Raw genomic sequence first — 23,334 nt, 5'->3', positions numbered from 1 at the left:
GTGCTTCTTAGCATAGTGAGATAGATGTGTTCATCCAGTGAGGACGCAGGGTCTGTGTATTACCCTGAACGTGGTCCAGTCTGAGACTCATCCCTTGGTTGAGTCCTTGCAGTGTGCTGCCATCTACTGATGCATCTACAACACAGGATGATAGTTGGGTCACCTTTTAGCTAATTGGCAGATTTTTGTTCAAACGTGCCATTTTGATTCCTGCATTATTCAACGATTACTGTCCTGCGCCCCTTTAGTTAATCCCAAAACACATCGACGACAGGTGCACCTGCACAACATTCGACTGTATACAAAGGTGTTTCAAGTTTATTTCACTGTTATGCAATACATATATACAAGAAGACATTTTGATCACATAAAAAAAAAAAAATCACAGGTGTAAAATGCAGTGTTGGTAATATCTCATGTGAGGCAACTACATATGTTCAAGCAAACTCCTGAGCTCTCCTCTGGTCTTCCTTTACGTCGAGCAACTGCAGCACAGTACTTCATCATATGGCCCACTGTAACTGTGGAACAAAGAAAATATTACATCACATGATGCACTGATTTAAAACTTTACACATCTTTACACTTACATTTGAAGCAATGATCACTGAAAACTTGTCAGCTCAGTCTGACGTGAGTAACTGAATAGGAACTATTCCTCAACAGAATGTGTGTTTGCTCAACTATCTCTTGTACCGAGGCCCCCACCACAAGTTCTTTGACTTCTATTAAGCATTCGACACTCACCCTTGCTTGCTCGAGAGGTGGCTGCAAAGTCTGTAGTTTGCTTCCTCATACTCAAAAGATGAATAAGCAACTATCTAGCTTCCTGCTTCCATTGCTTTTTGATGTCTTAACACACAGCCAATTCACTTTTAGAGCTCTGTTTGCAATTTACTGGCACTGCAGCCAAATCTGACCAGAAGCCAACAAGATTCAGGGTGAGTGGGAGGTCACAGTTTGGCTTAGTTATGTAAATATCCAATTGTCTTGACACAAAATACAATAAATCTAGTGGACTTTTTGGTGCAGTGCTGTTGACGCACACAAAGTCACAGTACTGCAGTTCAGAGTGCACCCATTGTACCAGCACCAGTAGAACGCCTGTAACAGAACAGATGAGATGCAGCTTGCACCCAACGTCTCATTTTTAATACTTCAGTAAGACACCTTTTTAACATTACCATGTATGGTTGGAGAGTTTAAATGAATCTAATGATAATTTGAAGCTGGGATGACTGGGGGAAGGCAAATAAGGCCACTATTTTCCAGCCCACATTAGCTGATAAGGACCATGCATTCTAAGGAGTCATAACAAAAAGCAGGTGCAGAAGAAGTGACGTTTTCCAAACAGTTTTTAAAAATTATCTTCATGATCATTTTGGGAAACTGATTGAAAAGGAAATCAAACTTGGACTTACTCTATAATGGTGCAGACAGAGCAGCAGCGGCTGGAGCAGCTGGAGCACTGCTGGGTACAGGAGGAACAGGCTAGACGGTCACACTGGGAGCATGGTGCTCTGGAGCCCTGGCTCTTCTGACACACACAGCAGCCTGTGGAAGCCACTGCCACACCTACACACACAGCACACTGGATGAGTATGGAGCAAAACATTTAAGTTCAAAAATACCTAAACTTAGCACCCAAATCTGTGACCACCCTGACACCTGCTGGTGAAAAGCATGAACTGAACAACACATCTGTTTTATTTAGACCTGGGACTTGAGTGACATGTTGGACTCTGACCTGTGTCCGTCCCAGTTACAAAGCTCCTCTCATTGTGCTTGAGCATTTTTTTTTATAAAGTGTCCTCTGCAGGCCTCAGTAATGTGTGCCAGGTCCTTTTTACTCTGTAAACTCAGGAAATGCCGTGTCATCGTGCAACATTCACCCTGCATTTGTGTTGAGGTGGTCATTAATATTTTTTTTCCAAGGCCATCTTGAAACAGTGCTCACATGCCCACATGTACAAAGGCAGTTTTTAGTGCAATCTTTATTCCTGTTCATACTGGCCAAACATATAGTAGATCCAAATCAAGTTGTTATTTTCCATAATTACAATCATTTTGGTATGAAACCTCCCCTTTGAGCTTCCCTAGACAATGTTTCTGTGCTGAGCTGCAGTGGAGGGCGGTGGGGATTTTGTATAAAAATACTATTAGATATCCACTTGATTTTTCTACTGAGAGTGCTGAAGCTTCATATTGGCTTCAGCTGAAATTTGGCAATAATGTTTTACACAGAATAAGAACTTTGGGGAAAGTACACTTGCTTTGGGAAAGTACTGATTCAGGGGCCAGTATGGACAGGAAGAAAGATTACAGCGTAGGTGTAGATGGTATATCGGTTTCGTCAACATCACCGGTGTCAGGATAAGCCAGGACATGAATTTTGCAACACAGTCATTACTGTGATAAATGTTTTGGCATTTTGAAAATGTGCTTCACCGTGGCTGCCATAACATGCAGCTCGGCAGCTACGGGCATACTCATCGAACTAGAGTTATATCCAGCAACTACTATTTTCCTTGCTATAATGCCAAATATTTGCTTCAAAATTGCAAGTTTTACCATTTTTATGTTGCTTTACTGTGTATTTTGCTGGTTAGCCTGTTGAATTTGGTGTTATCATGCTCATGTGGCTCGTAGCATCTATTGTAGACCCACATGCTGCAGCAATGTTGGTGGATTTCATATTGAGGGTAATCAAGAAAAACTGTGAACGTTAAGTTTCACTTGGAGCCAATTAATTAACCAGAGTAGCAGGTTGGATGGTGGGAAACTGTTTTTTCACGTTGCTTTCTGTGTGGTCTCACACAGCCAGAGCTAACGCAACACTTCATAGTGCAAGACAATATACCTCATTTGCATTTCTATTTAGAGCTAATAAAAACAGCATTTTTTAAAAATAATTTATTCTTATTTAAGATAATTTCCCTTTTTTTGCTCCTGTCCTAACTTGTTTTAAACATGTTGCAGCATCAAAGTCAGAATGAGCATATATCTTAAAAACAAAAAAAAATCAATTGATGAGGCAAAATATTTAATACACAATATATTTTACTTCTGTACTGTTTATCGCATTCTGTTTCATTTATGTTTTACACAACATCCAGACTTTATTGGACCTGGGATTGTATTACATTGACTAAATCAAAGAAACACAGCAACACACTAAAGTACGTAAGTATGTTTTCAATCAAGTATTAGAGGACGACTTGTACTCTAAACTCGTGTACTGATATTTGTTGAATGCACCCTTAGCTTTGGACTTTGTGAGGTCTTATCTTGGGAGAAGCAGGTTTAGTGAATGCTTTAGGCTTCGCAAGATAAACCTGAAGCGCTTCAGACACTCCAAAGGATCCACTTTCATTGGCTGTGTCAACATGCTTTGGAGGACCCAGCTCATCTCACCTGGCTGTAAGGAGCAGCCACTTCACTACCCTGCTTTCATCAGTAGGTGTCACTGTTCTCACATATTTTGAACTTCATTTACTCTTCTTGTGTCGTTCCCACTGAAGTTTTCTCTTCCAAAATGTGGGTTGGGGAGTTAAGAGTAAGCTCCTGCCTTTGTACTGTGATACATTACAGAGGACAAGTAGTTTTAAAATAGATGGATGACTTGTGGTAGGCTGCAATTGTCTATCTCTAGTTGAAGAGGTCACTCGCATTGCAACTGGTGCTCCAGATGTGTGGTCCTGTTATTCGACACTTCAGAGTTTTCATGCTGTGTCTTTCAGCATTGTTATTTCTGGGTGTGTCAACGTATTATACTCCAAATATATCTGCACTGCAGCCATCAGCTAAGACTCACCTTGTGCAGTGTTTGCTCTGGTCAGTCTCCCATCGTGTCCAATCAATGTCTGTCCTCTCAGCAGTGCCTGGCTGCATGTCGGTGTCTCAGCTTGTCCAGTGGGCTGCATGTCAGTGCACCTCTCCTTCCCAGTCCACATTTTGCCCATCACAGCCTTGGCACCGTTGAAGAGTAAGTTCTTTGTCTTTTCTGGGGGAAAAAAAAAAACACTCACTCACTCACGTGAACACCTCATCTGACCACCCTGGGGTAAACAGGAGGCTGTCGTTTCCACACACATTAAAGTCTGTCTGACTGTGTTGTGGGAGTTCAAAGGCCAGCTGGTAGTAATGTCAAATATAGCCCATGTATATATATATAACCTAATCGTCTTAGGAAAAGCACACATGTACTAACGCTAACTAAACTGTGACTGTGACTGTGACTCCTTTACGAACGTAAAGAGACCTCTTCGTATCCAGCTAATGCTACGCAAAAACAACGAGCACACAGCTAACGTTAACGTTAGCTAACACTGCAAGGCAGCGATACCTCCAAGAAGCACCTACCGTGAATTTCTTGCCTGTATTTGTACCCAAACACGCCATAATTATTCAATTCTTGTTGTCCGATGTGTATTTTGTATTGGGAAGAGAAGGTTGCCGAAAACGGACAAGCTCGTTTCGGCATTTTGGCTTTAAAAGAAGTCCCACCGTGCTTGTTAAAGACTTCCACACTTGTTTGTTGCGGCAAAAATGCTAGCGAGGCAATAGGGAACCAATCACACACATCTTTTATTATCACGTGAAAGCTCAGAACCAATCAGACAACTCATCTGGTATCACGTGATCTTCGTTTCCACGATAAACTTCATCTACACCGCATTGCCGCCACTGACTGTCGCCAATTTTGTAATTTCCGTTTTTAAATTTCAGAAATTAAAATCTAGAAATCGGTGGAACACTTGGAGCAAAGCTCACACACCACAAATACAACCAAGGACAGGAAGAAGAGCTTTTTCAAATATGAAAAATGTGAAATAATGTGTTCTCTCCATCACATTTAAGATTTAAATGAGTCAATGAGATTTTCTTTTTTCTATACCTTAAAATAATGATCAACACAGTTCTAACACACACACACACACACGCACGCGCGCGCGCGCACACACACACACACACACACACACACACACATTTGTAACAGTTCATGTTTTATGAACCATTAAATAATCATGTTTACTTGGCAGACAGTCAAGCTGGTGAATTATCTATAGGGTGTCCACCATGGATGTGCTAGCTTTTATTTGAAAACATTTATTCTGGTTTAATTGGTAATACAGCCATAGATTGACAAGCAGCTGATGATTAAATCCAACCATTGCAATAATAAAAGAAGAATGTTTGACTTCAACACAACAAATACAGCCAACATTGCTCAAAGGTTACATGGATGTTTTGTTTATTAGCTGGTGGAGAAGGTCATTTTAGGTGATGAAATGCCACAACATGCCACTTTGTCTGTGCTTCCATCAAGAGGCAATAAAGGTCTGCCTTTAGAACATCTGGATCATGCACTCTCTGGACTTGCCAACACCAACCCACTTGACTGAGGAGAGAGACAGAAATGGAGAAAAAGATTAGAAAAGTTGGAGTCATAAGCGTTCATATTGGAAAAAGCTGTTCCTGAGAAGTGAAACAGCGCCCCCAAATGGAAATCAGACATTACTATGATATTGACTTGGAGGCCTTCACAGCAAATGTTTTACATTTATATTCAGAGTGCTGTGCAAAGCAAAATTGAGACGTGTGTTTTTTATTTTGTGTCAAACGTACTGGGAACTCCAATGTGGTTCTCAATGAAGCGGATGTAGTTTTGCGCCTTGGCTGGCAGGTCGCTCCACTTCCTGGCTGCGGACGTGTCCATCTTCCAACCAGGGAAGGTCTCATACTCAACCTCCACTTTTTGCAACACGTCCATGTTGGCTATGATTAAAAGAAATCCATTATTACCAATCTTTAAATCAATATTATCTGCCATCAAACAAAGCAGATGGGTTTATGAGTCTCATTCTACATGCTGTCCCTTCTGTTAAATCACCTGGGAAATGGGGAATTCTTTTTCCATTGAGTTTGTAGGCGACTCCAACTTTAATTTCATCCAACACATCCAGAATGTCAAGTTTTGTCAAAGCAATGCTGTTGGATGGGTAACAGGTCATAGGAGAACTGTTTAACATGTGCTCTTCATCATTACTGAAATGGAATATATGATGTCTAAAATATGTAAATATGTTTCAAAAACATAACAACCACAAAACACCTGATGTCTTGCTAAATCTGCTCAAGTCACTCACGCGGTGAAGCCATTAATCATGTGAGCGTATCTGACAATGACGAGATCCAACCACCCACAACGTCGCTTCCTTCCTGTGGTGACACCAACCTCATGACCCCTCGTCTGCAGCAGCTCTCCTACTGCCTGCAGTGAACAGGGAAAAAAAAGCAGACCTGCCGCTTAATTATTCAACATGACCTTAAATGATGTCAGGTAAAAATCCCACGGAAAACATGCAATCAGTGCACTGGTTTTACAAACAGCTGAGTACAATAAACATCACATGTGCCTTGGGGGATAAAGTTTAAACACCCTGACCTATGTTCCTATGGTCAGCTCCCGTGACAAGTAACATAACCCCAGCTCTCACAGTAAATATATCCTGAACCTGGCCCTAAATTTATCCTGCTCAACATGTGATCTGCATAAGAGGTAAAGAGTGTTTGAGTCCGTCTCTCACAAAATTTGACAGCTGCACTCAGGCAGAGAACAACCCCGCCCCTCCCGTTCCCTCCACCGCCTGTGTGTCAGCCACATGATCACAAACAAACAGTACACATCAAGCTCATTATCAGCGAGTTACATAACATGTCAAGTGTCTCTCTTCATACCAGTGAAGGATGGGAAAGCGAGGACGACGTGGCGACATCTAGCATGCACGTGCCAGTATCATCTCACTAATTCACTTCAGTGATATCAAGCTCTTACATTGAGTTGTTCTGTGGGGAAAGCTCCAATTCCCACTCTGGTGGTGTAGGCCTTTGATACACCAAACACATCACCGATATTGACAGGGGGGATGCCGAGACCAGTGCACGCTCCGCCCACGGTGCAGTTTGATGATGTCACAAAAGGATATGTGCCTGAGGAGAATCATTTTATAGGTTGGTATAGCACAGATTCCAAACAAGTCACACACAGTATGCATTTTTTTTTTAATCCCTGCTGACCCTACCAAAGTCAATGTCAAGGAGAGCAGCATTGGCCCCTTCAACCAGAATTTTCTTTGGAGGTCCATGAAGGGCTTCATGCATGTAATAAACCCCATCTCTGACCATCGGCCGCAATCTCTCAGCGTATTCCTGCATGAGACAAGGAGACAGAAAGGTGTTTTTTCTTCTTGGAGGCGACAACAGTCATTTGTTACTTGCTAGTTGTCAGTGTGTACCTTGAGTTTTTTCAGTTGGTCCTCAACATCAACTGTCAAGGATGGATACATGGATTGGTACTGGTGGACGAGGTTCTTGAATCTGAAAGGAGAGGAAATCATGAATGGTGTAACATTATAGTGTTGGTTTTGTAAAGTTAAGTATTTCCCATGATCCCAACCTCATGGAGAAGTCCTTAAAGTCACCCAGGAGGTCACACACACGCAGGCCTGTGCGAGATGCTTTGCTGGAGTATGCAGGTCCAATACCCTTCTTGGTCGTTCCAATGCTGTTATCATGCAACACAAGCATTAGAGAGCGATGAAATAATGTGTGGGATGAATGTAGATTTGTACTGACTGTGCTGTGGCGTATTGTCTTTTGACACAATGTTGGCAGGTCTGGCTCACTCTGAACCTTCTGCCTGCCCTTCCCTTCCCCTTACTTCTTTCCTTCTTGTGCTTGTCTTTCAGTCTCCTGAAGGCCATCGACAACCTGATGGAAATCAAACACTGCACAGGGACAGAAAACAAATCAATAGAAGACAACCTTCACACAGAAACATACGGTTTATGCAGGCTGTGTTTCTATAGACCATCAAACATGCTCTACACACCAAGGTGAGCTCTGTCTGAGACAATTAGTCTCTTCTCCCAGCCTTTCAGACCTGTTCAGGGAATAGAAATCACAGCTATGTGAGAATGCGCTCATCTGAATGAACACCAGAGCATTTTGTGTGAAGCGTATTCTTTCTTTAGATACCTTTCTTCTCATTTTTATCGCCTTCCTCAAACAAGCCAGGTAGATGTATGACCACTCCATTTCCTACAAGGGCAGAGGAAGAGGGACATGAGGACTCACCTGCACATGCTTTCTGTCATGACTGCTGTGTCTGTAAAGCTGAAAGTTAACGCTCTTACCAATGAGTGATATGCTTTTGGGGTTGATGATTCCACTGGGGAGAAGGTGGAAGTCATACTCCTTGCCATCCACTACCACCGTGTGTCCTGCGTTGTTGCCCCCCTGTAAATCAAAGCAAGGTACACATTATGTCCACAGCTTGTGCTGTCAACGTTTTCACGACGATCTCATCAAATACAGTATGATGTTAACACCCAAGACCACCACAGAAGATTCAGCCTCACACACGTCTCATGTTATTTTCGTGAGACAGCGATAAGCCACCCTCTTCCCAATTCAGAGCTTTACCAGCACCTATTTTAACAGACTTGGCTGGTGCTGGTGGATCCCCGGCTCAGACCTGGCCTTCTCACATATCCAGCCACCCTGAGAATGTGACCTCGCTCCAGCCCGGTGGGTGGGGCTCTCAAGCCTCCAGAACACAGGGTGCTAGTCCTGTCAGTGGAGAAAGTACAACACAGCAACTGTTGGCAGATTTCACTGTGTGTCCCAGTGCTGAAGTGACCTCTGAGTTCTGACCAGAGGGTTATGTGTCTTATGTAAGTGCACAGAAACAGACCGCTCTGTAGTTGTTTTTATTCTGAATTTAACCATCTCAAATCCAATCTTTTCTCTCCATAATCTCTTTGTGATCAGCTGGATGAGCAGGTTTAGTGGTGGGTAACAGAATGAGCAGATAAATCAGCCTCATAAGTTGCACTTGCTGATCCTAAAATGATGAACAGACATTGTGGATCTGGAAAATGTTTTGAAATTTGAGTTGAATCATCATTTAAATCCTTGACTGCACCGTTTCCAAGCTACAGTAAACGCTCCATGTGGTTTAATGTGGCAGTCAAGAAGGTTTCCGAGCTCATCCATATTCTGATATGTATTCCCCAAATCACAGAGGTGCAAGTGTTTTCACCCGGAGCACCTGTTGCGCTCCACCAGGCCACCCATTAAGAGACAGATTCCGTCGAGAGGTTATGAATTGATAGGAAAAAACGGCATTCAGCAGTAATACACGGACACGCCCCAGTGAACGCTCATCTCAAATCACGAATCCAAACATTTACCTGACATCTGCACACGACGTCTGCTTCAGTCGCCAACAAGTCGACGACTTTCCCTTTGCCTTCGTCTCCCCACTGCGCACCGAGCACCACCGTCGCTTTGTTCCAAGCGTCGCTGCGCGGCCGCTTCTGTCCGGTCGCGGCGGGTTGATTCGTGTTTTTGTGGTCTTTCGCCGACCAGGTGAGCGACATGACGGCGGTGGCTTTACTCCGTCCGCCTCAAGAAGACTGTGTCTGCAAGAGTGGCATTGCCATATCTGTAACTTCATAGCCGATGATGTCAGAGCCAGACGCGCAGGAGTGCGTAACTGTGCGCTGCCAAGTTGTCTCCAAGGCTGTTCAAGCAAAGAGAAAATAGCCTTTCCACAACAGCCACAGGGATGTATGGTGACAGATCCACCCTTTAAAAGCCCGCTATGACATTTACTGGACGTAGCCTTCATAGTGAGGCTTTCTGTTTGCCTCATCTGTGTGAAAAGGTTGATTAAAAACAGCTGAACAGTAAATCCACTTTTATTAAAATATATTTAACATTAAAAGTTACAATCCATTAAATGCCGTCCTTATATTTTCTGTTAGAGATCATCTGGCTAATGAAGAAAGAAATGAAGACACGGTTTTCAAGCAGCTGTGTTTTGATCAGTTAAACATCTTGCACCAAACACTGCATCTTTCTATGGGTGCTGAACAGTAAATAGCGTATACGGTAGCAAAACACAGTCACTGCATATTACAACAAGAGTACAAAACATATAAAGCATATTCAACTCTTTTGAATAGTTCTGAATCAAAACCACTCATACACAAAAACTACAACTCATTTACATAAAGTGACACAATAACATTCATGCTGTGAAGGTCGCAGCAATCCATGTGTTTCTTCTTCTTGGTCTTAAATCACTGCAAAAGGAAGACCTCAGCATCCTCTCCAAGGAGTCAATATTCATATAGTCTCACAATATAAAATATACTTCAGTCCTTCCAGTTCAGAAATTAACATTTTCTTCTTCCTCTTGATTTCCTCTTCCTCGAGTCGCCTGGGGAAACAAAGACTAAAATGAATAGTCAGAATCAAATACATCTAAATAAAAGACTTTGATACCTCTTAAAGTTATTATATCTACAGCTTGCAGCCGTGGCTACATCAGCTTTAATATGTTCAACTTTTTTTTTTATGGTAAAAACATCTTTAATGCATTTACATCACAGACAGTACAGTGGTTATATCTTTCATCAAAGTCAGATTAATGAAGCACAGTTTACAGGAAGCACACTAGACTGTGTTAGTAGGTTAAACAGTCCCAGCTGCAGATTTGGGGAATGGACAAGAAAATATGGAAGAAGAGACACAAAACTGACAGCTTTCATGAAATAACTCAGTCCACGATGACTTCACAAAGACTTCACAAAACTGCAAGGCTGTTTGAGATGAGAAACCTGATGTTAGATAAACCAGCCACTTATTAAAGAGGATTAATTGCTCTATATGATCACACGCTTCAGATTATTTCCCCCCCTGGTTTCATGGACATTTAGAATCACTTCAAGACACATTTGATTAAATGCTGTTAGAGATTTTGCGCCTGACCACCACTGAATTAGAAAAGTGTTAAAGTGAGAGCAAGTGCTAAAAAGCTGGACAACAGAGACAAATGAGATCCAGATTCCAGTTAGACCAACAAATGACGTGTTATTTGGGACGAAGCTTCGACGGTGACTGAATTCACTAAGACGATGTTCCTGCTTACAGTTTGCCAGCCCATCGATTTGACCTACCTCACTGCAACACACAGCCTTTTTTATGCTTAGTGTGTCCTTTCCCACTGTTACCTTGTGTGTCAGAGAGTCAGAACGGAAAACAGAGCATTCAAACAAACGGACCATATTTAAATCCAGTTCATATTAAATCTGCAAATCAACACTCTTTAATAAAATGCATGTTATCATACAAAATCCTTAGGGACATACGCTAAAATAGCCCATGCATTAAAATGTAAAATGCTAAATGAAATAAAAGCAAAGCATATAAGGATTTCGATTTAAGACACATCGAGAGACTAGCATTCCAAACGTGATCTTTATTTAAGTTAATAGATGGATTACCTTGAGTACTCTTCTTTTTGTTTCGCTTAAAAAGGCTCTGCCGTTTCTTTGGTTCGGGCTGAAGGGATGGAGGCACCTCTTCAGACACTGATGGCAGATCTTCTGACTGCAGTCCATCAGGGACGTCCCACCCCTCGATGCTCTCACTGAGTGTACTCACGTTGCTTTTATGGTCTGAAAGTTTAGAACTCACCTGGACCTCATCTTGGCCCGGTGTTTTTACACTAATGCTCCCCTGCTCATCTCCACCTTTCTCTTGCTCTACAGTCTCTGTTAAATGGCTTATTTTATCACTAGTTTCACCTTTCACTCCTCCTGTTATATCTGTTATATGGCTTTCACTACTCTGTGTCAAATTGTCTGTATTAGGTAAAGGGCTTTCCTTGATCTGAACATTCACACTAATGTCTGCTGGCTCCTCAGGTGTTAGCTTCTCAGGAACCAGGCTGGAAGTACCATCTGACGCGGCCTCCAGCAGGTCCAGATCGGAGAGGGAAGATGGGCTGAATGCGCTGGTCTCGGTTGAATCTAACGAAAAGTCATTTGTGGGGAGAGATGGTCGGTGCTCTGCTTCAACCTGAGGCTGAGATTGGGTCGTATCCAGCGAAGATGCTGCAGGTTTCTGTGGGTGTTGCCCATCCTGCATTGCCATGGCTGCTTCTCCTGGGAGTGTGTTGGGAGGTATAGCTGTTCCGTCTTGCACTGAACTTTTCGGTGCTGGTGGAGTCTCTTCTGATGGGCTGATGAAGCCGTTCACTTCGCCTGTGCTGGGCGGGTGACCCTCGGTCTGCGGTTTGGTGGAAGCGGAAATGGTGGCTATTTCTGCGGCTTCTTCTTCTACAGGCTTCACACTTGAACCTGAGGGGGAGAGGAAGTTAGTGTTGATGGTGAAGGTATGTGCATTAAAAAGCATTATTATCTTTGAAATGGAATGATATTTCACAGGGAGCAAAGATGCATGAAAATAAAATGCTAATGGAGCTCGGCAAAGCAACTAAATGATGGAGCTAGCGTAGTGCAGATAGCACCTGGGTGTTAAAGCACAAAACAGAGCCTAGATAAAGCAGAAAGGCTGTGTTGTAGCTCACAGTTAAGTGGCTCAGGAGCGGAGCTAGGAACTGCGGATGGGGGCCACAGTCTCTTGTCCTTACCAGATGGGCAGGTATCCCTACGCATTTCACTAGAAGGGAGGCTTTCCGAATCGCACCTTGGCCTGGTCTTTCTAAGGCTGAAACCTTTCCTGATATCCGCCAGGAGGTGGTCGATGATGCAGCCGTCGTCCTGTGGCACGATGCCTCTCTTGACTGGTAAAAGAGAGGAAAAAAAGATTGTCTCAAACACATGCTCAAGTCAAATTACATCATGCTTCGGAATTGCGAGTACAGTGAGACAAGAAAGGAAAGGCTGTTCACAACTTACTTATTTTTCCATTCTCTCCCTTCTGTCTCTTGGACTCTTCCTCTGCCAGCTGCTTCTTTCTCTTCTCAGCCTTGGCTGCCTGTTCTCTCCTGGTTTTGTTTTCCTGTTATCATGAAAGTCAGGATGCCACTCACTGCCAAGCACACACTGTACATAGCAATTTGTCTTTGTATCATTTGAGCAGAGGCATTGACATGCTCCAGTTTTTCCACAGTATAATGATACCCATGCTCCAAAGAAAACTCTGCTCCATAACCAAGAGGAGGCATAACTGTGCAGTGCATACGTCTACTGTAGTCATGCACACACATATATATCATTAACATCAACAAAGTATCCTCCCTGACCTTCAGCGCCTTGATGAAAAGTTCTCGAAAAGTCTTGATGGTTCCGAAGAGCTCCTCAAGCGACAGCTTACTGGCATCTTCACACAAGTAGACAGCCAGCTCGCTCTTCTTCTTCTCCATCGTGGTGAACCTTTCGCTTAAAGCTTGACATGCCTCCACATTCTCCTGCAGCAGAGAAAAAGGAGGACCTCAGATCCAGCCTCCAAGAACAGTGTCAAGTTAACAAAATTTGGCTTAATTTGCAGGGAAAACAGAGACCATCATCTTACCTCAAGAGGTTTTGCATACTGCTCCTTCACCTCTTCCACAGAGTTGGAGACCTTCCTGGCTGTCTCATTCAGTCGCTTCAGTAAGGCACTGGCTTCTGCCTGAACAGAGTCCAGATTAACTCTGAGGACAAAGTGCAAAATCTTTGGTTATATGTCTCTTACTGATCCACTGAGGACCAATTAAAAAAGAAAACCATGAGCTGAAGTCGATGTGAAAGGTTTCTATACCCTGCTGCTTTTTGACAGATCTCTATATCATCTGGCAGCGCCAACAGCTCCGGGTGGTTCGCCTCTGCTTCCTTTGCAAAACAAGCCACACATTGAGTGATTAAACTGGTCACAATTAGGGGGGAAAAAAAAAGTTACGGCAGCTGTGAGCCAGTTTGTGTACCTCCAGGATGTGATGAAGCAGCGTGATGCGGCCCTTGTTGGCCTTGGTCTCTGTAAGCTTGAGCAGAGAGCTGATCTTGAACCCCTCAGCGTTCCCTGTGTGACTTCCCTGGAAGTAGACCAAAGATTAAAAATGCAAGCCCTGTCTGAATGTCAGATAAGTAAGATAAAAAATACATAAGACCAGAGAGGTTCTTACATAGTTGAGAAAATTTCCAACGTCAAGGATGAGCCTGCAGAAGCTGGGCATGAGCGTGCTCATTCTGAGGGCTGAGAATTGCGTTACATCATGTTAATGTGATGATACAGACAGCATGCCACTATATCTGAAGGCCTTGGGCTTACTTACACTGGCAGGCCTCCTCCACCAGCTTGACTTTAGGTTTGAGCATATCCAACACCGATGAAGTCTCCTCACACAACAACATGCACTCAATCCTCAACTGATAGCTGGGGAGACAAGCCAGGAAGCAAAGTAAATAAGGAGCCAAGTATGACAGAACACATGCAGCACGCTCCTGATTAACAGAACCGGAGGAAAAAAAAAAAAAACAACAAAGTTACCAAGGCACAGTGAGGAGGGAGGTGTAGAAGCGGTCAACATTTGCCAGCTTGTCTTTTTCTCCTTGGAAAGACTTCAAATTTTCAATCTACATAAAAAAAAATAAAATAAAAACAAGACTGTGAGTCAGACATTTGCCATTTGAAAGTGGGCTCTTAATGGCAGATGTATGTGTGAAAAAGGTAAGAATGGAGAACAGTACAAACCTCATGTTTCTCTGGCAAGAGCTTTAGAAGCTGTTTCAGCACCTCTACATCAAACCTAGTCCGGTCCCCATTCTGAATCATGGCTACAAAGTCCTCATTTTTGCTGGACAGAAAAAATGAGAAATACTGAGCTGGAAAATGGCCGAAAATATGTTAAAACATCAAAAAATAATGTGGAATATATTACCATTTGAACTGCTTCAGGAATATGTTCAAATTCAAGTTTTTCTTTGGATCAATGAATGTAATCTACATTGAAAGAAAAAGAAGAAGACGTTAGAGGGGTGTATTGATTATTCAGCTCTGATATTCGGGTGTTTGTTCTCAGTGCTGCGGCTCAGAGGAGCCGTGTCGAGTGTTGTTGACCAAGCGCACCTCTTTAGGCTCCTTCTTGACAGGAGCAGCTGCCCCCTTGTCTTTGTGCTCGGTCACCGGGAGACAGAACAGCTGCTCGATACTGCTGTAGTCCGGCTCGTGAGGAGGAGGCTCTTTCTGAACCGAGGCCCACATGGAGTGACCATCTGTGTGTCCGTGTGTGTGTGTGTGTGCAGGAAGAGACAAACCTGTCATGAGCTCATGCAGCACCATTTTGTATCAACATCACACCATGGCTGAAACTCATTTGAAAGTTAAGAGGCAGGGGAATCCTCTGCTACGCCCACATTAGATAATAACCAAATCTGGAATAATGGTCTGTTTATGTTTAGTTTGTTTACATCAGTGTTGCCACACCATCAGCTCGTCTCTACATGGATGCCCTCTGCCAATATCCTTACTGACATTTCCCACTGTTTTATTTAAAACATCTATTTAAACTCAAGGGGTGAATAATAGCTTAGTTATTGTTACTTTCAGATTACATTTTTTCCTACTTTTCCCGTCCAGTGAAAACCATGCATCTCCAAATTTGGTGATTTTGAATGTTTGTGTTAAACTGAAGGATCAACTGTTCCTTTATGGGTTGAAACAGGACTTCTCTCTGAGCTCAGGAGAAGTTGGCTTTTCAGAGATCCGTGGTTCTCACAGGACAGTGACCCTACAGACATACGCAGATATTACAGAATATGATGCATTGCGGTCAATTAAACCACCCAACAGTATATAAAGTAGTTAAAATTAGCTCAGCCTTAAATCTCACCCCACCTGGGATTGCTGCATCCATAAACATGTAAATGACTGTTGCACCATCACAAGAATGTTTTATCCACTCACCAGTAACAGCGCGGAGTTTCTGCCAGTTGAGCTTTTTCATCCTCAGGGTGGGACATCGGCTTGCCTTTAGGGGTGCGGCGCACCCAAGGGCCTGGCTACTCTGAGCCACTATCATGCCTGGGGGGGGAGGAGGAGGAGGTGCCATGCCAGGTAAGGGAGGTGGCGGGGGTGGTCCACCACCCATCCCTGGTAGTGGTGGCGGAGGTGGTGGTGGTGCCATGCCTGGAGCACCGGGAAGCGGTGGTGGTGGTGGCGGCGGTGGCATTCCAGGCAAGGGAGGGGGTGGCGGGGGTCCACCAAACCCTCCAGGTAGCGGTGGAGGAGGAGGTGGAGGCGGGGGCGGAGGTGGAGGTGGGCACTGGTTAGAAAGTGGGAGCGGGGGCCCAGTCATACTTGGGGGTAGAGGAGGAGGTGGGGGTGGAGGAGCAGCACACAGCGGCTTCTGAGAGGACGTGACGCCTTTGTCTGACTCGTCTTTGTCCTGGTGGTCCACATCGGTCTGCACGGCCTTATCCGCTTTCTGCAGCTGCCCGTCCACTTCATGACGACCTTCACAGCCTTTGGAGAACATCAGCCGCTGCATGATCTTCTCACAGGACTCCATCTGAGCTGGAGCGCAAACACACACACACACACACACACACACACACACACACACACACACAACCCCTGTGAAACTACTTCTCTCACTGAAACAGAAGCTTTCAGCCGTCCTGTCAACAGCTGCGCCCTTTTCATCGCTACAATCTATTTATCCTGGATAAACACTCCCCTTCACACACGACTCACAGAGGAGGCCATTATGGAGCCATTATCCTCCTCAGAGTGTTGACCTAAAGTGAATGTATTGTTGCTTCAGTGCTGACTCACAGTCCTGGGCCAGCAGTATGGCTCTGTTAGTGAGGGCCTCCAGAGCCAGCCAGATATCGGAGCGGGTCGGGCCCAGCACCAACAACGTCTGCAGGATGGACAGCAGCTGGAGGGAGGCTGGAGAGCTGCTCACCTGCACACACCAACACATGCATGCACGCACATGAGGAGGGCTTGTCATGTTCACATACCTACATGTAAAAAACTTAATGACACGGAAAAACAATTGGCACTTCCTTTACTAGGTGGCATCTGTAACAAAAGGTGGATTCAATCATGATAAAGCCAGTCAGACCTTGTTAAAGAGTGTAGTGAAAACCTCCAGGTGATTACTCATGTCAATGCCCCCATAGACCCGCAGCAGCTCCTCCTCATCTTCAGCCATTGCCTCTTCAAAAGCTTCACACTGAATAATCAAGTCTTCATCCTCCTGCTCCCTGCAAATGAGCCACACATATTTCACTGACGGGGGACACTCCATCCCATTTAAATGCCACATTCAAATTTCTAAAAAGCAACGGCTCGCTCCTTTGTGCAAATTACTGTCATTAATGGACACAAATTTCAAACATCTTTTCCTAAAAGCACCATTTACTTGCTCATCGAAATTACAATGATTATGGACTTAAAAGCAACCTTTAAAAGTTCACTTGTTGCATTAAACCTGCTTTAGAGACACAGCAAGTCTAAAAAAATCAAACGTGAAGAGAAGGAGGGTTTACCTTAACTTTGGCAGAATATCAAGTAACTGAAGCCCTGCAAAACAACAATAAAACACAAACCTGAGGATCACAACACTCACTTATCAGTTTTTACAAAAGTTTATGTTTGAAAGGTGTCATACATCTCTTCACAGTGGCATATGTCAGCTTTCTGGTAATTGGCAGCAGGTGAGCGATCAAACTAAAGGGGAGTGGTCAAAGAAGCATCTGATTGGTCCAAGATACTGTTGCAACAATGACATATTTGTCAAACTAGCCTCACGGGGAAAAGGCCCAGCAGTGCAGGGTTAATCCTGTTTTTGGCCAGTATTTACTGGGACAGACTCCACAGGCCATCAGAAAGAATAATCCACTACAGACAGATGGATCACTCACACAGATATCACTGAAATCACATTAGATTTTCATTTAATGTCACTAGTTATGGGGTTAAAATGCACAAGTACACAATGCTTTACCCACTAGGGGTTTGCTCAGTTCTCGGGCGTTTTGTCAAAGTGAGAATGAGGCCGTCAGACCTATTCTTAGACAGACCCAGTGACAGGGATATTTGCAATAGAGCTCCTGCTGATGGCCTGCTTTCTTCTCTGCACACTTTCAGTACAGAGGGGAAACACTGTTTACCACAGTGTGACCGAACTCGTGATGTGACTCTAGACTCCCAGTTAATTGTCAAACAGCATCCAAACAGAGCGCCTACCGATAAACTCCTTCCTCGTCTTATCTCTGTGCCTGAGGTCATCTGAGCCAAAGATGATGGCGTTGATGACGCTGAGGAGTGTGACCATGTACGGGACGTTGTCTGTGGTGTGCAGCTCATTCATGATCACGCTGAAGCGATACTGCTGTGTCTTCACGCCCTGAAGGGGAAATCAAAGTCACCTTAGTTTCATTGAGGAAGACTGTGATTCTACATGATTATAATGCTTGTGCATGCAGTCAACCACTAGATGGCACTGTCAAAGCATCTGTTACTCAGAGTGATGCTGTAGGGTCATGTCAGGTAAATCTCACAACAACTTAACTGCTCAAAAACAATGTAAGAGGCATGATATATTCATCAGCTTGCCTTGTAGTGGTCCAGGGCATCCAGTGCGAGACGATGGCCGTCTGTGGAGAACATGCTGAGGGCAGCAAGCAGCTCAAACACTTGCTTCTTCACCATGGTGTTGGAAGTATCCAAGGCTGCGGAGCATCAAGATCACACATTAATACGCTCCTATTTCCCATCTGTTTCTCTTAAAAGCGAGCACCTATCTCTACCCCTTCCCGCTTTGTGTCCAGACCCAACACGATGCTTTGTTTCACCGCCTTTGAGGCAACTCAGGTTGAACTTTGCTCTCTAAAGATGTGGCGCTGTACTGAAGATAAATGTGTTTGTGTGTGAACGTGGGGAAATCCAATATTCACAACACACTGTGACACTGCATTTTCAGGGATCTCCTGAAGTAACCCATAATGATTCATCTCTGTATATAAAGCAGAGCACATGACTGGAAAATTCAGCTCTGCAGGGTGAGTCACAGGGAACTGTTTAATCAGCTGACTTGCGACCAAATTTGACAAAATTTTACAAATGAATGAACAGGTCGATATACTATAATAGTTCAGTATACGTGAAATATTTATCTCTGTAATCGTATGGACACTATATGGAGTTTTGTAACTGTGATGATTTTTCACAAAATGGAGGGTGTGGTCAACCTTGGGAGAGCTTCCGGATGTATCCCTCATTCTCTATAATGAAGTGGATCCCCGCGGAGGAGTTCATCACTGCCCGGACGCAGCTGACGCAGGTGAGCTGCAGAAGGGCGTCGGCGATGCGAGAGCATCCCCGCCCCGAGAGCCGGTCCAGGGCCTCCAGGAGGAGATCCAACCCGCTCAGCTCCAGGAACTGGACCATCCATGTCTGGTCGCTGCCCTCCAGGCGACGCTTCAGCCCAGAGTAGTTGACCACGGTGGGGACTTGCAGCAGCCTGATGCACAGCTCCGGATCGGCACTCTCCAGGTTAGCCTCCTGCTGGGTATCTGAGTCCTGCGAGGAGCCCAGGCGACCCCTCACTGCCGCCCACTTCTTTTTCCCATCTGACTTCCCTGACATGATGGCTGAGGAGGAAAGAAAGGAAACACAGTCAGTGTTAATGAGAGATATTATTCAGCTTGTATTTCTAAGAAAAAAGCCTGCTAGTTTTGGACTGCACATGTCTGTTTGTGCTATCGTCCACTGTACAGTGTCGTCATTGCTATCCAGACCAGAGGAAGCAGGCCAAAACAAGGCCTTATCAGAAAGGAAAACAGAATAGGAAACGATAGCTCTGCACTTCTGTGGATGAGTAAAAGACATGTCAGCAGTCCAGTCATCGCCAGCTCTGCCAAACATTCCGACTTAATCCTGCTTGAAAGAGAAGAGACTCGTGTTGGCTCGACAAAACTCTCTACAAAGCCAGGCTCGACGTGGACAGCGTATCGCAGTTTACTACGTAAATAACTGTATTTTCAAACTCATCGGTGGGACATAAACTCTGGAGAACATACACAAGGCACACTTGTGAAAACACAAACAAGTCATGTACAGGAAGAACATTTCATAAACACCATGCAAACATATCTGACATCGACATGAATGCAGACATTGATCCCACACTTGGCCTTCTCTGGCACAACCCCAGAACACAGTCCCCTCTTGTACCAACCTGTCTCACCCCTGAGCCTGAACGACGACCCGCTGCAGTGCATGTAACTAGTATAAACACGTTCCCACACTCTAATAAAATCAACAGGATAAGGGTTCGGGCCAAAAAAGGGGAAAACTTTCTTCAAAAGTCTAAAAATACTTTGTCCCTGTGATATTAGGTGGCCTGGCATAAATGAACAGCGTGAGCGGTTCTTCTTCTCCCTGCTGCTCTTGAATTCTCCACCACATGAACTGCTGCAGTGTCTTCTTTTAAAAGCAGACTAAAAGCTAAAAACACTGTCTTGTCTTATACTGTATGTTCTTGTCGTGTGACCTTTTGATGATTTTCTTCTTGCTTTATATTTGAAGCACGCTGAGTCCACACCTATTGTATGAAATGTGCTGTTTAAATAAACTTGACGTGACTTGATTTCACACTTGGCAAAGATAACATCTAGATGAGGCAATGAGTAAAAAGCATGAATAAACACAATGCTCTGCAAAAAAAAGGTTACTCAGACAGCCAGCCTGGGAGGATTTATAGCTTTTACAAGTCCTCTAATTTACCTGCTTTTTATCCTTTATCTTTCTCTTTTGCTGCTTTGCTCTGATTCTCCATGTTAGGAGCTCAGTAAAGTAACGGTAAGCACTAGTCACTCTGCAGAGGTGAGGTAAAACGAGGCTTTTTCTTTTCTCACATATTCTGGCAAGGCATTCGTCAGCTCCGACTGCAGCATTTCAGCCCTGCTGTCAGTGTGAGAGTGTTACCCTGGCAGCAAGCAGGCAGACAATGGTGTTTTACAATAGGCCTTCTCAATACTCTTCAAAGAGCTTCGTTCATTAGCCACAAAATAGATGGAATGCTCCCTGCCCCCCTTTCAGACGAATGAAAGAGTTACGCCAAACCAATATTCACACACCTTCTGATTCTGGGGTACATTGTGCTTTCATGTTCAGTGTGAGTGGAGATCAAAAGTTGCAAGTTGATGCTTGTTATCTAGAGAATTTTCACAGTCATGAACACTTGTGAAGCTACTAGAGTTCATTGAAATGCACTGAAAATTTTGTTAAATGGACTCACGTTCCCACACAGTCGAAGTTATGACTATGACGCCTCAAAGGCTAGGGTGTGTGTGTGTGTCACGTTTGCTGACTCCAAAGCACAGCTCAGGAAGTTTTCAGAGGGAAGGAAAGGACTGTGCTGGAGCAGGAAACTTGGCTCAGATAAACATGCTGGTGTGACAGCTCATGTTCCCCTTTTGAAATTTCAGTTTCATTCCAAAGGATGCAGATTTGATCCAGAGTGGAGGGAAGTTCCGTTCATGCGCAAACATCTGGGCAGCAATGCCAAAGATCAAGATGGGAAAAAAAAACCCATTTGCATATCCTTTTGTGCGCTCCTCAAATACATAAGCAACTTTAGCTCGCCGACCTTGTCTGCCAGAGCTCCCACATGTACCACTAATAGCAGGCTGATTCACTGCTGCACAGGACAAGCCCACTCATCTGTCCTCTGGTTAAGCCGCCCACGCGGCAGCCCACTGCTACTGTACAGCATCAACACTTCTGAAAATGCAGAGACATCTTCACGGATTGATTTCCTGGACATATGCAAAAGCTTATGCCTGAGCATTTTTGCTGCAGTTGTTCAGTGTATGCCAGCAATAATGAAGGAAACTAATAGATTTAGATGGAGTCAATTCATCCTCATGCAGCAGTTTGCACATTTTTCGCTCTCTTCTCAGTTTGTTTGAAAAAGCAGACATAGTTGGGAGATAAAGGATGAGGATATGTACCATAAAATGAGACTATGCCACTGAATCAGCGATTATACATCAACATTCAAGCTTCATCCAAAGTCTTTTACAGTATCTGAAGAAAGATTAATGCAACAGCGAACATCTGGTGCACATTAGGTTGGTATCCTAACCTTCCCTCCTCCCCTCCCTGCTATTTAAGGGAGTGACCGACATGCCTGCAAAGTCTGCCAGCACGTTCAGGAGTTCAACTGTATCTTCTGATTGGAGTTGAGTTTCCTTTATTCGCATTACTGTCTGGGGATTTTTCCAGCAAAAAAAAAAACAAGCCACAGCGCATATGTTCCGACACGCAGCCTTAACACCGGAATCCTCAGTTCAAGTGGATCTTTGGCAACACATTTTTTTTTTTTTTTTTTTCCCATCACAGCCTTCTTCCTCCTCATTCTGTCCAAGGCAAGAAGGTTTAGAGGGAACAGTCGATTACCACCTCCAGGATGGCGCGACAGGACTGTGACACCTGAATATCATTGCCAGTTTGTCCCCTCTACGTTATGCACTGGTACATTACGATAAAGGGAGACCTGGAATAGCGACATTAACGGTGCAACATCATTACTTTGCGCTGCGATTTTCCCCACACGCCAGGGGACATAACGGGACTGGTCACCTTACTGTGGCGAATAAAAGACACCAGAAAAACAAAACGATAACGAGGATTACTTTCGTTCCTGCACGTGTCAGAGCACAATACACTGTTGCATCGTTACAGATCATCCACAGGCTGACTATGGTGTCTTACCTGGTTTTATTCCATAAATATGCACTTGGAAGAATCGCGTCCTCTGGCGTGTGTCAGATGGGGGAGCGCTTTACAGTCATCCGGAGCACCTTTTATTCTGCCAAAAAAGGACACATGGATCTAGTGAAAATTTCGGCACTGTGCGGCAGGTCAAACTCTGCGAGGTATGCGGATGGCACCGCTTTCAAATCGCGATGGCCCGAGCTTTCACTTAGTTGTGAGACTGACAGCGTCAAGACAGCAACATTACCGAGCCAAGGCATCCGGTCAAAACTTTCACAATAAAATATATGCGCAATAGGACGCGAAGCCAAACGCAGTTCAAAAGTGTCAACATGTGGTAGTCGCAGTTTTCACTGGAGACAGGTTTGAAACTGTGACTACATTCGAACACTCAAAGATACAGAGATTGTGGTTACAATTACAATTCAGAGAGATATAATACTTAGAATTAAGTAATGGTTTAGCTAGCTACGAATGTATAAGCTAGCTATGCTAACTGAATTTACGTAGCTCACGACGTTGTCTTTTAGCATTACTTTCAGAGAGAAAACAAGGTCTCGCTCGTGAAATAACATACTTTATAGTAAAGTAAGTACAACCCTGTGATTATTAAGGTAAACATAAAAATGGAGTCAACAAAGTAAATAAAATGGTTCACTAAATACCAGCAAAATCAGTACCAGGAATTGGAAACGTTGTGTCAGCAACACATTAGCCTTCTAACGGTTAGTATGTTAAACTTAG

The 23,334-nt window shown here is 44.0% G+C and overlaps 3 protein-coding genes across 8 annotated transcripts; all 3 read right to left on the bottom strand.

Moving 5' to 3' along the window:
- Window positions 1-300: 300 nt before the first annotated feature.
- siva1 (SIVA1, apoptosis-inducing factor) lies at window positions 301-4,555 on the bottom strand. The gene is made up of 4 exons (XM_076749533.1): window positions 4,363-4,555; window positions 3,815-4,003; window positions 1,422-1,575; window positions 301-521 (listed from the first exon to the last, which is right to left on the bottom strand). The coding sequence occupies exons 1-4, from the start codon at window positions 4,481-4,483 to the stop codon at window positions 473-475; spliced, it is 513 nt and encodes a 170-aa protein (XP_076605648.1). The 5' UTR covers window positions 4,484-4,555; the 3' UTR covers window positions 301-472.
- Window positions 4,556-4,567: 12 nt separating this feature from the next.
- Window positions 4,568-9,601, bottom strand: adss1 (adenylosuccinate synthase 1). Its single transcript, XM_076749532.1, has 13 exons — window positions 9,258-9,601; window positions 8,199-8,301; window positions 8,041-8,103; window positions 7,895-7,945; window positions 7,724-7,790; window positions 7,460-7,567; window positions 7,299-7,380; window positions 7,086-7,212; window positions 6,839-6,993; window positions 6,150-6,274; window positions 5,894-5,991; window positions 5,629-5,778; window positions 4,568-5,401 (listed from the first exon to the last, which is right to left on the bottom strand). Exons 1-13 carry the CDS (start codon window positions 9,444-9,446, stop codon window positions 5,349-5,351), a joined length of 1,371 nt encoding a protein of 456 aa, XP_076605647.1. The 5' UTR covers window positions 9,447-9,601; the 3' UTR covers window positions 4,568-5,348.
- Window positions 9,602-9,751: 150 nt separating this feature from the next.
- On the bottom strand, window positions 9,752-22,848 carry LOC143331726 (inverted formin-2-like). Of its 6 annotated transcripts, none has more exons than XR_013078158.1 (23): window positions 22,588-22,806; window positions 19,059-19,460; window positions 18,424-18,539; window positions 18,055-18,214; window positions 17,355-17,388; window positions 16,928-17,069; window positions 16,633-16,765; window positions 15,763-16,371; window positions 14,926-15,071; window positions 14,738-14,799; window positions 14,551-14,653; window positions 14,347-14,432; window positions 14,132-14,232; window positions 13,982-14,052; window positions 13,784-13,891; window positions 13,621-13,691; window positions 13,393-13,513; window positions 13,124-13,288; window positions 12,777-12,879; window positions 12,565-12,661; window positions 11,358-12,215; window positions 11,031-11,084; window positions 9,752-10,291 (listed from the first exon to the last, which is right to left on the bottom strand). XR_013078158.1 is itself a non-coding variant. In XM_076748855.1 (23 exons), the coding sequence occupies exons 2-22, from the start codon at window positions 19,453-19,455 to the stop codon at window positions 11,032-11,034; spliced, it is 3,792 nt and encodes a 1,263-aa protein (XP_076604970.1). In that variant the 5' UTR covers window positions 19,456-19,460; window positions 22,588-22,848; the 3' UTR covers window positions 9,752-10,291; window position 11,031. The 6 variants fall into 6 exon arrangements, 4 of the variants coding, with proteins under 4 accessions (XP_076604970.1, XP_076604971.1, XP_076604969.1 ...); XM_076748855.1 differs by having other exon boundaries at window positions 12,509-12,661; window positions 22,588-22,848; XR_013078159.1 differs by lacking the exon at window positions 11,031-11,084.
- Between the last annotated feature and the right edge of the window lie 486 nt (window positions 22,849-23,334).

Source organism: Chaetodon auriga, chromosome 14, assembly GCF_051107435.1.
Source record: "Chaetodon auriga isolate fChaAug3 chromosome 14, fChaAug3.hap1, whole genome shotgun sequence".
Taxonomy (NCBI): Eukaryota; Metazoa; Chordata; class Actinopteri; order Chaetodontiformes; family Chaetodontidae; genus Chaetodon; species Chaetodon auriga.
The sequence above is the reverse complement of the archived record's forward strand: the minus strand, read 5'-3'. Positions and strand labels throughout refer to the sequence as shown.

Excerpts from the sequence above, each read along its gene's own strand:
- adss1 (XM_076749532.1), bottom strand. The coding sequence starts at position 9,446 with ATGTCGCTCACCTGGTCGGCGAAAGACCACAAAAACACGAATCAACCC. Across the intron at positions 7,381-7,459 it reads TTTAAGGACTTCTCCATGAG|ATTCAAGAACCTCGTCCACC; the intron begins GTTGGGATCATG and ends CTCTCCTTTCAG. Across the intron at positions 6,994-7,085 it reads TCTCCTTGACATTGACTTTG|GCACATATCCTTTTGTGACA; the intron begins GTAGGGTCAGCA and ends GATTCTCCTCAG.
- LOC143331726 (XM_076748854.1), bottom strand. The coding sequence starts at position 19,455 with ATGTCAGGGAAGTCAGATGGGAAAAAGAAGTGGGCGGCAGTGAGGGGT. Across the intron at positions 14,654-14,737 it reads TTCCTGAAGCAGTTCAAATG|CAAAAATGAGGACTTTGTAG; the intron begins GTAATATATTCC and ends TTTTCTGTCCAG. Across the intron at positions 14,053-14,131 it reads GGTGGAGGAGGCCTGCCAGT|CCCTCAGAATGAGCACGCTC; the intron begins GTAAGTAAGCCC and ends CGCAATTCTCAG.
- siva1 (XM_076749533.1), bottom strand. The coding sequence starts at position 4,483 with ATGCCGAAACGAGCTTGTCCGTTTTCGGCAACCTTCTCTTCCCAATAC. Across the intron at positions 4,004-4,362 it reads ATACAGGCAAGAAATTCACG|AAAAGACAAAGAACTTACTC; the intron begins GTAGGTGCTTCT and ends TTTTTCCCCCAG. Across the intron at positions 522-1,421 it reads TCTGTCTGCACCATTATAGA|TTACAGTGGGCCATATGATG; the intron begins GTAAGTCCAAGT and ends TTTGTTCCACAG.